The 16,932-nt window shown below is 40.7% G+C and overlaps 1 protein-coding gene across 4 annotated transcripts in view; it reads left to right on the top strand.

Annotated features, from left to right (window-relative positions):
* The first annotated feature begins 492 nt into the window (after positions 1-492).
* The window catches only part of mark1 (MAP/microtubule affinity-regulating kinase 1), a 49,782-nt gene continuing 33,342 nt past the window's right edge, over positions 493-16,932 (top strand). For 3 of the 4 annotated variants that reach the window (XR_012397283.1, XM_073936138.1, XM_073936137.1), the window contains exons 1-3: positions 493-810; positions 14,424-14,627; positions 16,910-16,932. The exon at positions 16,910-16,932 is cut by the window's right edge and continues 31 nt beyond it. Coding sequence is in view for 3 of the 4 variants with exons in the window: in XM_073936138.1 (XP_073792239.1) it covers positions 760-810; positions 14,424-14,627; positions 16,910-16,932 (278 nt within the window). In the remaining variant the exon portion in view is untranslated. 4 annotated transcript variants of the gene reach the window in all.

Below are 16,932 nucleotides of genomic sequence, written 5' to 3'. Positions count from 1 at the left end.
AAAATATATAGCCCATATATATATATATATATATATATATATATATATATATATATATATATATATATATATCGTACATAGCCCATATATATAGTGCATAGCCCATATAATATAGTATATAGCCCATATATATATAAATATATAGCCCATATATATATATATATATATATATATATATATATATATATATATATATATATATATATATATATATATATATATATAGTACATAGCCCATATATATAATATATAGCCCAAAATATTGTATATAGCCCAAATATATAAAAATATATAGCCTATATATATATATATATATATAGAACTTATAACGGATGTATATATTATTATAGTTCTCATCATCATCTCTGTCTCTGCGTGCGTTTCTCTATCAGGGTGGATCAATGCAGGAGCCTGATCTCCACACACACACACAAACACACTCGCTATCTCTCTCTCTTTTGCTTGCTCACACACGCTCACACACTCACACACACACACACACTCGTCCTGTCCGCGCATCCGCAGCGCCGCCGCTCTTCTCCAGTGTCTCTCGCCGCGGCGGACGCGCCGCTCCCGGATAATGAGCGAGTTATAGTCCGGTAAACCGCCGCCGCAGCATCGTAGCTCGAAGGCCGGAGAGATGCCGGCGTGAAGGGCACCGGAGATATCCCGTATCTTCCGCGTTATCTTCCGCGAGGCCGGTCCGCTGCTGTGCTGCACCGAGCGCCGGTGCTGGAGCGCGAGGCCTGTAAACACAAGATGTCGACCAGAACGCCATTGCCCACCGTCAACGAGCGCGACGCAGAGAACGTAAGTCAACCTGAAACATCGACATTCCGCGTTATAACGCGCGGTGCGGCTTCCGCTGCTTTAATCAATAGCGCGGATTGGCTGAACGCCTCATAACCGAGCCCAGCGCTGATTTAAAGCTTATTCATAGAGATGTGTTCGTGATTTAAATGTGGTTCAGGTGTGTACGTGTGTGTAACTGTTTTGTGTTGACCGACCCATCACAAACACACACACACACACACACACACCGTGGCCTTCATCATATCGGATTGTTATCCTCATCCTCATCATCATGCTCGTCATCAGTGTGAGCTGTCCCATCATGCTCTCACCCGTCCCGGCACCAGTTTCAGTGTGTTTACATGTAACTGCGCTGTAATTAACGCTCATTAGGGCTCAGTGCACATACTTTAGAGGTCGCTACATTGAATTTTAAGTTAGTAGCACTCAACATGGCAGGTTTGGGAAAATGCAGGGTGTGCAGTGATAGCATAACTTCACGTTTGAAGATCTTTCTATTTAACACCTCACTAGATTTCAGGAGGTTTTGGTGCGGATTTGGGTTGTTGAGATGTTATGTGGGAGGGTCACAGCACTCATTAGCATAAAATGGATGACAATAAAATCTGGTGGCATTCATACCCCTGCTGAAAAATCCAGCTTAAACTAGCCTAGGCTGGTTGGCTGGTTTTAGCTGGTCGACCAGGCTGGTTTTAGAGGGGTTTTGGCCATTTCCAGGCTGGTTTCCAGCCATTTCCAGCCTGGTCTTAGCTGCTCAGGCTGGGAGATGACCAGCTAAAACCAGCTTGACCAGCCAAGCCAGGCTGGGAGCCCAGCCAAAACCAGCTATGTCCAGCTTAAACCAGGCTGGTCAAGTTGGTTTTAGCTGGATTTAGCTGGTCATTTTCCGCCTGGAAATGGCCAAAACCCCTCTAAAACCAGCCAACCATCCTAGGCTGGTTTAAGCTGGATTTTTCAGCAGGGACGCCCTTCAGCTTGGAGCAGTTCAGACACATGGGAGAGTTTTAATGGTTATATAAGGTTGTTAATGTTTTTTATTTATTCCAAATAAAGGCAAAATAAATTCCGCTTCTCCATAAGCGCCACCTACTGTCAGGGAGAGCATTGTTCCTCTTTGCTTTGAATTGTTTGGCCATTAAATATTGTTTTTGCGCTATGCATAAGTCGTCCAAAGCTTGTCAGCTCCAGTACCCTCATATTTCGTAAATCAACATTAGAGCTGTGCTGAATTCCTTGAAGAAAGCGATTCTGCATTGTTTGTGAGACTTTTTATTCTCTCCTGAATCAATTGTGAGCTTATTCTTTTACAGCAGGTTGCCGTATATACTTTACAAACAGCCGTACTCTGCTGTCATTCAGCTTATTTGACCAAATACCCGTCTTCAGTTTTAGTTCAATGAATCGCTCTGCCGTAAGTGTGTGCTTTACAGGCCGTGTCTTCTGCTCTTCTTCATCTCAGAGTCAGCTCAGGTTATTGTCCTGCGGGCTTTTATTATGTAAAGCATTGCTGCGCTTGTGTTGTGTTGTTCACATCGTGCAGTGATGCGTCACTTTCAGGTCGTCCTGACATGCTGATACTGAGTTTAACCCTGACCTAATAGTGTGGACGAGTTTATTCGGATGTGAGACTGTGATATCTGCATTTAATCTGTGTGGAGTTTGCATGTTCTCCCTGCGTTCGCGTGGGTTTCCTCCGGGTGCTCCGGTTTGGTCTAAACCAGGGCTATTCAATTAGTTTGGCATGGGGGCCGGTTCATGAAAAGCCGGAGAGATATGACTAGCTATATGAGTGATGACACAACTGCATATAAGAGCCCGTATGCTGTATTAGCGCTCATAAAGACGCCCACGTTGGCTTTATTTACATTAAAATGTTCATATATTGTATTTTAAAACAACTGCATTGTGCAATTGACTTTTTTTGTTTGTTTACAAACATTCAAATGTTGAATTTCGCACAATAAAAGCAGTGCATTGCTGGAGTAGTCTTCTACATTCAGACACAGTCATATATTGTGTTTTGAACTCCATAACACTTAGTGATGCAACATGATAGATGTTGGTTGTACGATTATATAGTCTGAAGAATAATCACGGTTTACGGTCAGACTTATCACGTCTAATTTAAATTCAAGCTTTATATTAGGTCAGTAGCTATTTATTCATTCATTCATTCATTCATTCATTTTCTTGTCGGCTTAGTCCCTTTATTACTCCGGGGTCGCCACAGCGGAATGAACTGCCAACTTATCCAGCAAGTTTTTACGCAGCGGATGCCCTTCCAGCCGCAACCCATCTCTGGGAAACACTCATTTGAGTTGTTGGATCTGACAAATATCAATCTGCAAACATTCATTCATTCATTTTCTTTTCGGCTTAGTCCCGTTATTGATCTGAGGTCGCCACAGCGGAATGAACCGACAACTTATCCAGCATATGTTCTACACAGCGGATGCCCTTCCAGCTGCAACCCATCTCTGGGAAACACTCATTCACGCTCATACACTACAGACAATTAAGCCTATCCAATTCCCCTATAGCGCATGTGTTTAGACCAGGGCTATTCAATTGGCGGCAGTTTGTTCCGACCCTCCAAATAGTGTGACCAAGACATCAAAAATAAATTTAGTTCAGGCGAAAAACGGCCGCAGTACTTATGAAGTGACGTCTGTTCAATACAAAGCAGAGGCTGCGCAGAGCAGGAGTCACCGTAAGTAATCATTAATAGGGATGCAACGATCAGCTGATTTCACTATTAACTGCGCTTTAATTCGTCACATTTAATTAATCGTAAAGGCTTCTCTAAGCCGCGTTTTTGTTGCATGGAAACGTTATGTCAAGCTGCCAACTGTGTGCTAGTTTAAAGTTTCAAGTATGTACACCGAGGCTACTACGCACGCACACCGGATTAACTGTAGCGGCCGCTCCCATGTCACGTTGATGTCTCAAACAAATACAAACAGTTGTTTTAATATGACGTGAACATATACGCTCTCTGTCAGTTCATGTTTTAATAAATGTCACATGCATGCATCAGTTTCAGGTCTCTATGATGTGCTGATCATGGCCGCAGAGGGGCTGTTGACTGCATCATGTAATTAGCGGCTGTGATTAATGAATCGCTCGGCGGTGGTCTGGGTGTGTGCGGTCTGTGGCTCATTGATGTAAAAACTCATCGATGATGAATCAGGGAAGAAAACATCCAGAGTTTCCTGTCATCAGCTCCTCTGTCCTCGCATTAACACTATAACTGTTGATAGATGAAGTCTAAAAGGGACAGTTCACCCAAAAAGTCCAGTTTCTTCATTGCTTACTCATACTCAAATGTAGAGCTGTGTCATTTCAGCATTGATGCCCCAATGTTTTTGGGTTACTGTTTTTTATAAGGGGGATTTTGCATTGTTGTCTCTTTAAGGGTGTTACAGACTCCTCTGAACGCTGTGTTTTTGGGCTACTGTCTCTTTAAGTATGTTTTGGGGTTACTGTCTCTTCAAGGGTGTTGCAGACTCTTGTAACCTCAGAGTTTTTGGTGTTACTGTCTTTTTAAGGGTGATTTTGGGTTACTGTCTCTTTAAGGGTGATTTTGCATTGTTGTCTCTTTAAGGGTGTGACAGACCCTTCTGAACGCTGTGTTTTGGGGTTGCTGTTTCTTTAAGAGTGTTTTGGGGTTACTGTCTTTTCAAGAGTGTTGCAGACTCCTGTAACCTCAGTGTTTTTGTCTTACTGTGTCTTCAAGGGTGTTTCTGTGTTACTGTCTCTTTAAGGGTGTTGCAAACTCTTGTAACCTCAGTGTTTTTTGGGTTACTGTCTCTTTAAGGGTGTTTTTGGGTTACTGTCTAATTAAGAGTGTTTTGGTGTTATTGTTTCTTTAAGGGTGTTGCAGACTCCTGTAACCTTAGTGTTTTTGGTGGTACTGTCTCTTTAAGGGTGATTTTGGGTTACTGTCTCTTTAAGGGTGATTTTGGGTTGCTGTCTCTTTAAGGGTGTTGCAGACTCTTGTAACCTCTGTTTTGTGGTTACTGTTTCTTTAAGTGTGTTTTGGGGTTGCTGTCTCTTTAAGGGTGTTGCAGACTCCTGTAACCTTAGTGTTTTTGGTGGTACTGTCTCTTTAAGGGTGATTTTGGGTTACTGTCTCTTTAAGGGTGATTCTGGATTACGGTCTTTTCAAGGGTGTTGCAGACTCTTGAACCTCTGTTTTGTGGTTACTGTTTCTTTAAGTGTGTTTTGGGGTTGCTGTCTCTTTAAAAGTATTTCTAGGTTACTGTCTCTTTAAGGGTGTTGCAGACTCTAATAGCCTTGGTGTGTTTGGGGTTACTGTCTCTTTAAGGGTGTTGCAGACTCTAATAGCCTTGGTGTGTTTGGGGTTACTGTCTCTTTAAGGGTGTTGCAGACTCTAATAGCCTTGGTGTGTTTGGGGTTACTGTCTCTTTAAGGGTGTTGCTGACTCTAATAGCCTTGGTGTGTTTGGGGTTACTGTCTCTTTAAGGGTGTTGCAGACTCTAATAGCCTTAGTGTGTTTGGGGTTACTGTCTCTTTAAGGGTGCTGCAGACTCTAATAGCCTTGGTGTGTTTGGGGTTACTGTCTCTTTAAGGGTGTTGCAGACTCTAATAGCCTTGGTGTGTTTGGGGTTACTGTCTCTTTAAGGGTGTTGCAGACTCTAATAGCCTTGGTGTGTTTGGGGTTACTGTCTCTTTAAGGGTGTTGCAGCCTCTAATAGCCTTGGTGTGTTTGGGGTTACTGTCTCTTTAAGGGTGTTGCAGACTCTAATAGCCTTGGTGTGTTTGGGGTTACTGTCTCTTTAAGGGTGTTGCAGCCTCTAATAGCCTTGGTGTGTTTGGGGTTACTGTCTCTTTAAGGGTGTTGCAGACTCTTGTAACCTCAGTTTTATTGGTGTCACTGTCTCTTTAAGGGTGTTACAGACTTATGACCTCAGTTTTTTTGGTGTCACTGTTTCTTTAAGGGTGTTTTAGGGGTTACTGTCTCTTTAAGGGTGTTGCAGACATTTTAACCTCAGTGTTTATTGGGGGGGGGGGTATAAATCTATAAGCAGGTATGTGTGATTAGAGTTGGAGCTAAACTGTGCAGGACACCGGCCCTCCAGGACCAGGTTTGCCTGCTATAGAGGGACAGTTCACACACCAATAATGAAAATTCTGTCATCGTTCACTTACCTTTTCCTTGTTCCAAACAAGTTGTTTGGGGTGGCAAAGTGACTCAGTGGCTAGCACTGTGGCCTCACAGCATGAAAGTCACTGGTTTGAGTCACAGCTGGGTCAGTAGGCATTTCTGTGTGGAGTTTGCATGTTCTCCCCGTGTTGGTGTGGGTTTCCTCTGGGTGCTCCTGTTTCCCTCACAGTCCAAACACATGGCGCATAGGGGAAATTGATTAAGTAAATTGGCCGTAGTGTATTAGTGTGTGTGAATAATTGTGTATGGGTGTTTTTCCAGTACTGGGTTGCAGCTGGAAGGGCATTCACTGAGTAAATCATGCTGGAATAGTTGCCGGTTCATTCCACTGTGGCGACCCCTGATAAACAAGGCACTAAACCAAAGGAAAATGAAATGAATGAACGTTTAGGTTTGTTTCTTCGGTTGAGCACAAAATAAGATATTTCAAAGTATGTTGGAAATCGGTAACCATTGACTTCCATAGTATTTCTTTCGTGTTCAACTTAATAAATGGTTTAGGATCGCTTGAGGGAGATAAAATTGCGAGTTTATTTTTATTTTTGGCTGAACTGTCGCTTTAAGGATTGAAATGAGTCTTTTCCACAGGAGTCTGAGAGCTGTTGTGAATTGTTTACAGTAGGTTTACATCAGTGCTGATAATCTGCTGTCATTGTTTGTGGAGCAGATCTGGAGCCGGTGCTGTGACCTTTGCTTTGGGTTGCAGGACGTGGATTAACTATCTTAAACTGTTCCTCTGTCTCGCTAGATTGATGAGCAGCATCCTGAAGCCAAGATCCATGCTCTGTGCTAATAAACCAAGGGGCTGTTCACACAGAATGTGCTTTTCCTCTCCAGTGCGCTACTTCTCTACTGTGCTCTTTCAAACATGCACTTGACGGATATTTGATTGTTACATTCACATCTCGCATTATTTGAAGAGCTGAACATGTGAACTATAATAATAAAACAAAGATTTAACATTTAATCGCTGTTGAGCACGTTCCTAAACAGCGCTGATTTGCCATTGTGTTCACCAGTGCTCAACAGTAATGACTGTGGTTAGCCGTGAAGGTCATCAGTTCACCGCTCTTCACCCATATTTACCAAGTGCAAACACAGACGAGCGATCCACTGATGAACCGACTGATCTTCATGGCTTTATATCGCTCCTGTGTCTCTGTGTTTGCACTCATTGACGTTCTCTACAACTTGAATAGTCATTTATTTTCATTGGATATACAGTAAACCACTGCACTGTTCAGATCTATAGCATGCTGGATGTTAGTATGTAAGCGATTGGTTTTTCAGATGTTTGCTGAACAGCATCTTCACATCCACTTGGTGGGCACACAACATCAAGACGTTAATATTTGGTTAGATGCAAGTCCAACAACGATGCCGAATGACGTTGATATTTGGTTAATTTTAGGTTGTGTTGAAAGTGACCAAAATCCAACGTTGGAGCCAACATATTTAAAGCACGTCATGTTGACATTAAACGCTGACATTTATTTATCAGGTATGACAACCAAAATCCAACGTCAAGCCAACGTTTTAAACCAACATCATATAGTAGTCATCAATTACTGACATTTAATCGTCAGGTATGGCAATTGAAATCCAACGATGTGCCAACGTCCTAAACCAACATCATATTGATGTGAAATACTTACATTTATCCGTTAGTTATGGTAACCAAAATCCACCATTGAGCTAACGTCCTAAACCAACGTCATATTGACGTCAAATACTGACATTTATTCGTTAGCTATGGTAACCAAAATCCCCCGTCGAGCCAACATCCTAAATCAACATCACATTGACATCAAATACTGACATTTAATCGTCAGGTATGGCAACTGAAATCCAATGTTGAGCCAACAACCTAAACCAACGTCATATTGACGTTAAATACTGACATTTATTCGTTAGCTATGGCAACCAAAATCCACAATCGAGCCAGCGTCCTAAATTAATGTCATATTTACGTCAAATACTGACATTTAATCGTCAGGTATGGCAACTGAAATCCAACGTCCTAAACGAACATCATATTGACATCAAATGCTGACATTTATTCGTTAGCTATGGCAACCAAAATCCACAATCGAGCCAGCGTCCTAAATTAATGTCATATTTACGTCAAATACTGACATTTAATCGTCAGGTATGGCAACTGAAATCCAACGTCCTAAACGAACATCATATTGACATCAAATGCTGACATTTATTCGTTAGCTATGGTAACCAAAATCCACCATCGAGCCAAAATCCTAAATCAACATCATATTGACGTCAAATACTGAAATTTATTCGTTAGCTATGGTAACCAAAATCCACCATCGAGCCAACATCCTAAATCAACATCATATTGACGTCAAATACTGACATCTATTCAACAGGTATGGCAACTGAAATCCAATGTTGAGCCAACAACCTAAACCAACGTCATATTGACGTCAAATACTGACATTTATTCGTTAGCTATGGCAACCAAAATCCACTATCGAGCCAGCGTCCTAAGTCAACGTCATATTGACGTCAAATACTGACATTTAATCGTCAGGTATGGCAACTGAAATCCAACGTCCTAAACGAACGTCATATTGACGTCAAATGCTGACATTTATTCGTTAGCTATAGTAACCAAAATCCACCGTCAAGCCAACATCCTAAACCAACATCATATTGACGTCAAATACTGACATTTATTCGTTAGCTATGGTAACCAAAATACACCATCGAGCCAACATCCTAAATCAACATCACATTGACATTAAATAATGACATTTAATTGTCAGGTATGGCAACTGAAATCCAATGTTGAACCAACGTCTAAAACCAACGTCATATTGACGTCAAATACTGACATTTAATCATTAGCTATGGTAACCAAAATCCACCGTCCAGCCAACATCCTAAATCAACATCACATTGACATTAAATAATGACATTTAATTGTCAGGTATGGCAACTGAAATCCAATGTTGAACCAACGTCTAAAACCAACGTCATATTGACGTCAAATACTGACATTTATTCGTCAGGTATGGCAACCAAAATCCACCATCGAGCCAGCGTCCTAAATCAACGTCATATTTACGTCAAATACTGACATTTAATCGTCAGGTATGGCAACTGAAATCCAACGTCCTAAACGAACGTCATATTGACATCAAATACTGACATTTATTCGTCAGGTATGGCAGCTAAAATCCAATGTTGAGCCAACAACCTAAACCAACGTCATATTGACGTCAAATACTGACATTTATTCGTTAGCTATGGTAACCAAAATCCACCGTCAAGCCAACGTCCTAAACCAACATCATATTGACGTCAAATACTGACATTTAATCGTCAGGTATGACAACCAAAATCCAACATCTGATAGACGTCATAGTGGTAACGTCCACACGTCAAGCTGTAACATCATTAGACGTTGATATTTGGTTGATTTTAGGTTGTTAGAAAGTGACCAAAATCCAACGTGGAGCCAACATCTTAACCCAACATCATACTGACGTCAAATACTGACATTTATTTGACAGGTATGGCAACCAAAATTCTACGCCTAATAGACGTCATAGTGGTAACGTCCACACAACGTCAAGCTGTAACATTGTTAGATGTTGATATTTAGTAGGTTTTAGGTGACATCGAACCGATATAGGCGTCTGACGTCAACCTGAATTTCATTTCCAGCAAAATGCCATGGGGGAGGTGTCCATGAAGGAAACCGAAGAGCGGGGGAGGAGGGGGGTTGTGGATGTCGCGGACGCCGCCTTTACTACTATGTCGTCCTCAATGACCACGCACCGGCCCTGGGTACAACGCCACATGTTAACGTCTTGTGCCTGTTGAGAAATGTCACTTTAAGCTGAATACTAGTATGTTGATAAATATTGAGTCAAAAATATAGTACTGTCATCATAGCAAAGATAAAATAAATCAGTTATGTGGTAATAAATAAACAAGGTGCTAATAATTCTGACTTCAACTGCAAAACACAATATGGCGATGTCAGATTTTTCCAATGTCATGCATTAGCTATAAATAAGATGCAGTGAAGTGTTTAAAGACATATTTAAAGCATGCTTGTGTTTTCCGCTGCACTGCTATAATGGATCTGTTTATGTCACTCGTAAGTCCACTGGTGTATTTAGCAGAAGGCTTGAGTCTGTGCTCCTGAAAGTGCGAGATCTGCTGCAGGCCAGTGTTCAGTATCATGTGTTTGGATCATTCGATCTCTCGCTGAGTCACCGCTTACTCTGAGTGCTGATTGTCAGGCCTCGCATCGGGCTTTCTGCCATTGTGCTCCAAACAGCAGATAATGTGGACGCTAGTTTCGTTTCTTCAGGCTCCAGGAGTGATTTATCCAGTAAAACCCATGCTCTGAACACCGCTGTGACGGAAGACACCAGATTTTGGCTTGAATTATGACAATTTTATCATGAATTAAAGAAGACACGGAGACAGGTCATTCAGAGTAACAATAGTTCACATGAGCAATTCCAGCGGTATGGATGTGGCATTGTTTTCAATGGGCTCCTCCGTTCTCTTATTCTCAACCCAGGCTTGTTTTGATTTCGTACCTCTATATACATTTCTGGAGAAAGCAAAATCCGTCCCAGGAGATATGTTTGCAGTTTTGTTTTCGGAAATCCACTTGAAGCCAATGTGTACGCTTTTTCAGATCGCAAATTTCTTGCGAGTTCCATATGCACCTGCTGTTCACACATAAATCCACCAGAGGCCGCTGTCGACTGACTGACCGACTAACCGATCGAAACCCCCACCCACTTCTTCTCTAAACCCAACCTATAGTATTTTAAAAAGCACATATTGACCGAGATATATCCAGCTGGAGACCCGCAGACCCAGACACGTTTCAGGCACACGCAATCTAGCACACGCGGTTTAGGCAATTCCTTAGGATCATTATCGCCACCTATTGAATTTCACAAATATGGTTTCCCATTTCAGTCATGATATCATTATTAAATCGTAACAACATGCAGTTTCTTAACTCAAATTAGGTAAATAAAAATAATTGGTTAAACACTTATGACTTTATTCACATTTATTTATATTTATTTTATTTTAGCACCCGGAGGAATCAACGCAGGGAGAACATGCAAACTCCACACAGAAACGCCAACTGACCCAGCCAAGTTTATATTGCAGTAAAACAAAATATCACATCGTCTAATTTTTCTAATATCATTCAGCGCTAGTATTTTACATCAATCGAAAAATGCAGACTGAGGCTGTATTTGCAGTGATCCAGAGTTGAAAACAGCAATGGCGACAGACTGGTATTCAGTGATATCGCCATCTATTGGCCTGGCTGTATCAATAATGTATCGTTATTATTTTATCAGCTATAATTTACAAGCTATTTAATTAATGGTTTTGTATTTTAAATAATTCATAATAGGCTGTAAACAAATGCTGGGTACCACACAATCGATTTGTGTCGGGACTACATGATGGAATTAAGTTAACTTATTAGTTTTTACAAGTGGATTGAACATACAAAATTAAATTGTCGCCCAAAAAAATTCTTAAGAGTTGTGTTGGCTCAGCCAGGGCTGAAACATCGATATCGCAATGTGATAATTCGCTATAGTCACATCACAAGCATACGGAATGTTAAGTTTGTACTATAATTGATCATTAGCATGTGTTTTTGATGCCTGTGATTGTATAAAGGCCTTAAAAGCATTCAGGTGTTATAAATTGTACCATTTGTAACTTTAACAGCGATTTAATTTGATTTAATAATTTTTGTTTCTATCGTTCAGTTACTGTACTTGAATGCTGTAAACAATAAAACACATCTTTTTCTTGGTTGTATTCATAGATTATTTTGCATGAAAATACTCAACACATGCAAATACAGAAACGCACTGCAAAATCGCACTGATCACAACCCAAACGTGTCGGGGGACCCCAAAACGTTTATAGATAGTTTATTAGATTTGATGGAGATGCACTGCCACTGCACTATCATCCTAATCGATCTGACATTATACATTTATTCCAAAAAGAGATATTAAATAATTTGGTGAAATTGTATTTATATCTAAATATACATATCGCTAAATAAAAATATCTCAGTGTTAGATATTGTCAATCATAGAATTTATTCCAATGACAGATGTTTTTAGTTTTCTAACATCGTGCAGCCCTAGTTTCTCTTTTTAGCTTTAGTATTTTGCACAAACAAGAAACGCCACTTTAATCTAATATAGCTACATACAGTTGAAAGCAGAAGTTGACATGCACTATATAAGAAGGCAGATGTTAACGAGACTAAACTTTTCCTCTTTTAGGTAAGTTAGGATGATCAAATGTGTTTCTGTTCTGCTAAATAGCAGAATAATGAGAGATATTTGTTGAGAAACTGTTATAACTGTTCTTGAAAGTCAAGTTTACACACAATAAGATTATTCTGCCTCTGATAAGGCTCAGATGATGATGTCAGGGTTTTGGAAGTTTCTGATTGGCTGATTGACAACATTTGAGTTAATGTGAGGCACAACTGTAGAATAGTATTGAAGGAGAAGCTCAAACACACTGCTTCCCTGTGTGACAACATGAGAAAATCAACAAGCCAGAATCAACAACAAAGCCAGATTACAGTTTGCTGAATGACACTGGGAAAAGAGTAATGCTTGGAGACATGTCCTGTGCTCTGATGAAGCTAAGACTGAACTGTTTGGCCATAATGAGCAGTGTTACATGTGGAGGACAAAGAGGAACAAGCCTAGAACACCATCCCAACTGTGCAGTATGGGGGCGGCAGCATCATGTTGTGGGGCTGTTTTGCTGCAGGAGGGACTGGTCCACTTCACAGCATAGATGGCATCATGAAGACAGAACATTATGGAGAAATACTGAAGCAACATCTCAACACATCAGCCAGGACATTACAACTTGCCCACAAATGGCTCTTCCAGACAGACCATGACCCTAAGCACACTGCCAAATGAGTTCACATGTGCTCTAAGGACAACAGAGTGAATGTTTTGGAGTGGCCATCACAAAGCCCTGATCTCAATCCTATAGTGAATGTGTGGGCAGAGTTGAGAAAGCTTGTGTGAGCAGGACAGCCTACAAATCTGACTCAGTTACAGCAATTCTGCAGGAGGAATGGGCCAAAACTCCTGCAAACTATTGTGAGAAGCTTGTGGAAGGAGACCCAAAACATTTGACCAAAGTTAAACAGTTTAAAAGCAAAGCTAAAATACCAAGGAAATGTGTGTAAACTACTGACTGTCTAGAATTTAATAAACTATTCTCTCATTCTGGCATTGAGCAAATGTAAATCATTTAGGAAATCCTAACAGACCTAAAATATTAAACGTTTAGTGATTTACCATCAGACATTTTTCTAAATATTCCTTTTGTGCATGTAAACTTCTGCTTACAACTGTTTTATGTTACAATGAAGCTCTGTTATACTTATATTTTCTATACTCTTTTAGCAGTATAAGAAACAAGTCTAAGGTCATGTTCCACCTGGTATTAATGTGTTTAAATGCAGCACTTTGAGCACTTGTGTTCAGATTTCGCTGAGACCCTTCTTTCTTATTCCATCATGTTTCACATTACTTTTGCAAGCACTACTGAGTGCACGAACCCCAGGGTGCATGGCTCGTGAGAAAGAGAGAAAACAAGAAAGGACAAGGATGCATGCTTGCAATGTGCACATTTATCATTTTATTTAGCGATATTTCATGCTAGGACTGGAATGTTTTGTTAATGTTTATATATATTTGGAGACAGATAGCTGATATATTAGCTGATGAGTATAAACTATATTATCTAAGTCTATATATTATGTAATATAAGTCTTTATATTATTAAATAAAAAAGTTACAGTGATTTTATTTAAAACCTTTACGTGAGAAAACTTAATAATTAATCAACTCTTCTTTTCTGTTGCCAGCTTTCTTTTTCATTTTCCTTCGGCTTAGTCCCTTTATTCATCAGGGGTCACCACGGTGGAATGAACCACCAATTAATCTAGCATATGTTTTACGCAAACCCTTTCAGCTGCAACCCAGTACTGGGAAACACCCATACACACTCACTCTCATTCAGTTTAGTTCATCAGTTCCCCTATAGCGCATGTGTTTGGACTGTGGGGGAAACTGGAGCACCCGGAGGAAACCCACGCCAACACGGGGAGAACATGCAAACTCCTCACAAACACCAACTGACCCTGTCGGGACTCAAAGCAGCGACCTTCTTGCTGTGAGGCCACAGTGCTAACCACTGAGCCAGCGTTTTGTGCATAAATCTAATTTGCATATTTAAATGCATGTAGTAGTGTTTTGAAATCAGAGTTATGATTGCATTATTGAGTGTGTGTGTGTGTGTGTGTGTGTGTGTGTGTGTGTGTGTGTGTGTGTGTGTGTGTGTGTTTCAGCACACGTCTGTGGACGGCTACACAGACACACCAGCAGCGCCAACGAAGTCGTCGAGTCGTCAGAGTTTGCCGCGCTCCAGGAACTCAGTGGCCTCCATCACTGACGAACAGCCTCATGTCGGCAACTACAGACTGCTGAAAACCATCGGCAAAGGAAACTTCGCCAAAGTCAAACTCGCCCGGCATGTGTTGACTGGACGAGAGGTGAGTTTGTGCACACTGATACAGTAATAAAACCAATGAGCCGTGTCCTAGAGTTAGACAAGCTTCAAAAGAAACTGACGCAAAAGACATGATGGACACACTCACATGCATGAAACCAAATATTTGTATATATACAGTTGAAGTCAGAATTATTCGCCCCCCTGTTTATTTCTTCAGGACATTTCTAATTATAATAGTGTTAATAACTCATCTCTAATAACGGATTTATTTCCTCTGTCATGATGACAGTAAATAATATTAAACTAGATATTCTTCAAGACACTTCTATACAGCTTAAAGTGACATGTAAAGGCTTCACTAGGGTAATTAGGGTAACTAGGCAGGTTGTTTTGTAGACTATCGAAAACAAATATAGCTTAAAGGGGCGAATAATATTGACCTTAAAATGGTGTTTAAAAATTAATAACTGCTTTTATTCTAGCCCAAATAAAACAAATAAGACTTTCTCCAGAAGAACAAACATTATCAGACACACTGTGAACATTTCCTCAATCTGTTCAACATCATTTGGGAAATATTAAAAAAATAAAAGGGGGCGAATAATTCTGACTTTAACTGTATATATATATATATATATATAAATATATATATATAAATTCATTTATTTAATTTCTTTTGGCTTATTACTTTAATTAATCTGGGGTTGCCACAACGAAATGAACCGCCAACTTATCCAGCATGTTTAACGCAGCGGATGCCCTTCCAACTGCAACCCATCTCTGGGAAACATCCACACACACTCATTCACACTCATACATAACAGACAATTTGTGGCCCGTTTTCACTGAGTGGTACGGTTCGGTTTAGTACGCTTTTTGGCTGTTTCCACTGTCAAAAGTAGTACCGAACCACTTTTTCAGCTCTCTTTCGAAAGGGTAGAGCTAGACGCGCTAGAAGCGCAGCTGGGCGTTATTGGTTTATCGAGATACGTCACGAGCTTACGCAACAAGCCAGAATGAAAACAAAAGAGCCGCCATGTTTAAAATACACAGCGAGAGATCTTTTACAGAGTAAATATATATATACATAGAATAACGAGCATTGGTCAACCCAGGCTCAAACAAACCTTGTTGTCGTCTTGATGAACAGCCACAAAGCCAAAAGGAAGAGCAGATTTACCCTGCGCCCCTGAGCCAGTCTGAAGCGCAAGCGGTTTCGCTTTCTGGCTTGCGCTCGCCGCGCGTCTATATCTGAAATAACAAACTTCTAGAGCTGATGATAATAACGTGCGCTTGATTATTGACCTGCTTTTGAAACCCGATCCTGTCAGAAACTGACAAACGCGAGAGGAGAAGCCGGAAACAAAGCAGCACAATATTATTTCAGCAAACGTGAACACACTGCCATGTTTAACTATTATCATCAGCTTCTGGACTATTATGAACTCAGAATGATGGAGTGACTCTCTAACAGAAGCTACATGTGCTGCTGAAGATTACACACACAGATGACAGGTCTGCTCTGACTGTAGACTATATTTTCTGTTGTTCATGAACCTAAATAAGGACTAAATGTCTGCTCTGTGTAGTTCTTCTGTAGTTCGGAGACTGTAAGGGTCTGTATGTGTTCATATATGTTCATTTATTTATTTATTTAATATAATTACAGACGTTACAGTTACAGTAGGCTATTTCACACTGTCATTGATCTGCAGTTATAATCAACTCCTGTTCATAAACATTCATACAGAAGTATTGATGTGTGTAAAGCGTCTGTGCTTCTCATATGATATGTAAGCGAGCTGTACAGATTTACTATAGACATTTATTCGAGCGAGAATGACGTCGACTGAAACTTTCTGTCGTACACTACACCCACCAAAAGGCTACCCTTGGTAGTGGAAACAGAAGCCTGATAAAGGTGACCCGTAACGACCTGAACCATACTGTACCAGTCAGTGTAAACGAGCCATTAGCCTACCCAATTCACCTGAACCGCTTGTGTTTGGACTGTGGGGAAAACCGGAGCCCCCTGAGGAAACCCACACGAACACGGGGAGAACATGCAAACTCCACACAGAAACACCAACTGACCCGGCCGATGCTCGAACCAGCGACCTTTTTGTTGTGAGGTGACAGCACTACCTACTGAGAAAAGCATGAGATTAACTAGCTTTCTCTAGAAACCGAATGGCATTTCACTGCGATCTTCTCTTATAAAGAAAGCACACATCATTTCGCAGCCACGACTGCACACGACTGTGTATATGAGTGTATGAATACACACTTTTGACAGAAACACTCTTAATATTTGTCTTTCAGGTAGCAGTGAAGATCATTGATAA

This window comes from Danio rerio, chromosome 22 (genome assembly GCF_049306965.1).
Source record: "Danio rerio strain Tuebingen ecotype United States chromosome 22, GRCz12tu, whole genome shotgun sequence".
NCBI classification, from domain to species: Eukaryota; Metazoa; Chordata; class Actinopteri; order Cypriniformes; family Danionidae; genus Danio; species Danio rerio.
Note: the sequence above shows the minus strand (reverse complement) of the source record. Positions and strands in the feature narration are given on the sequence as shown.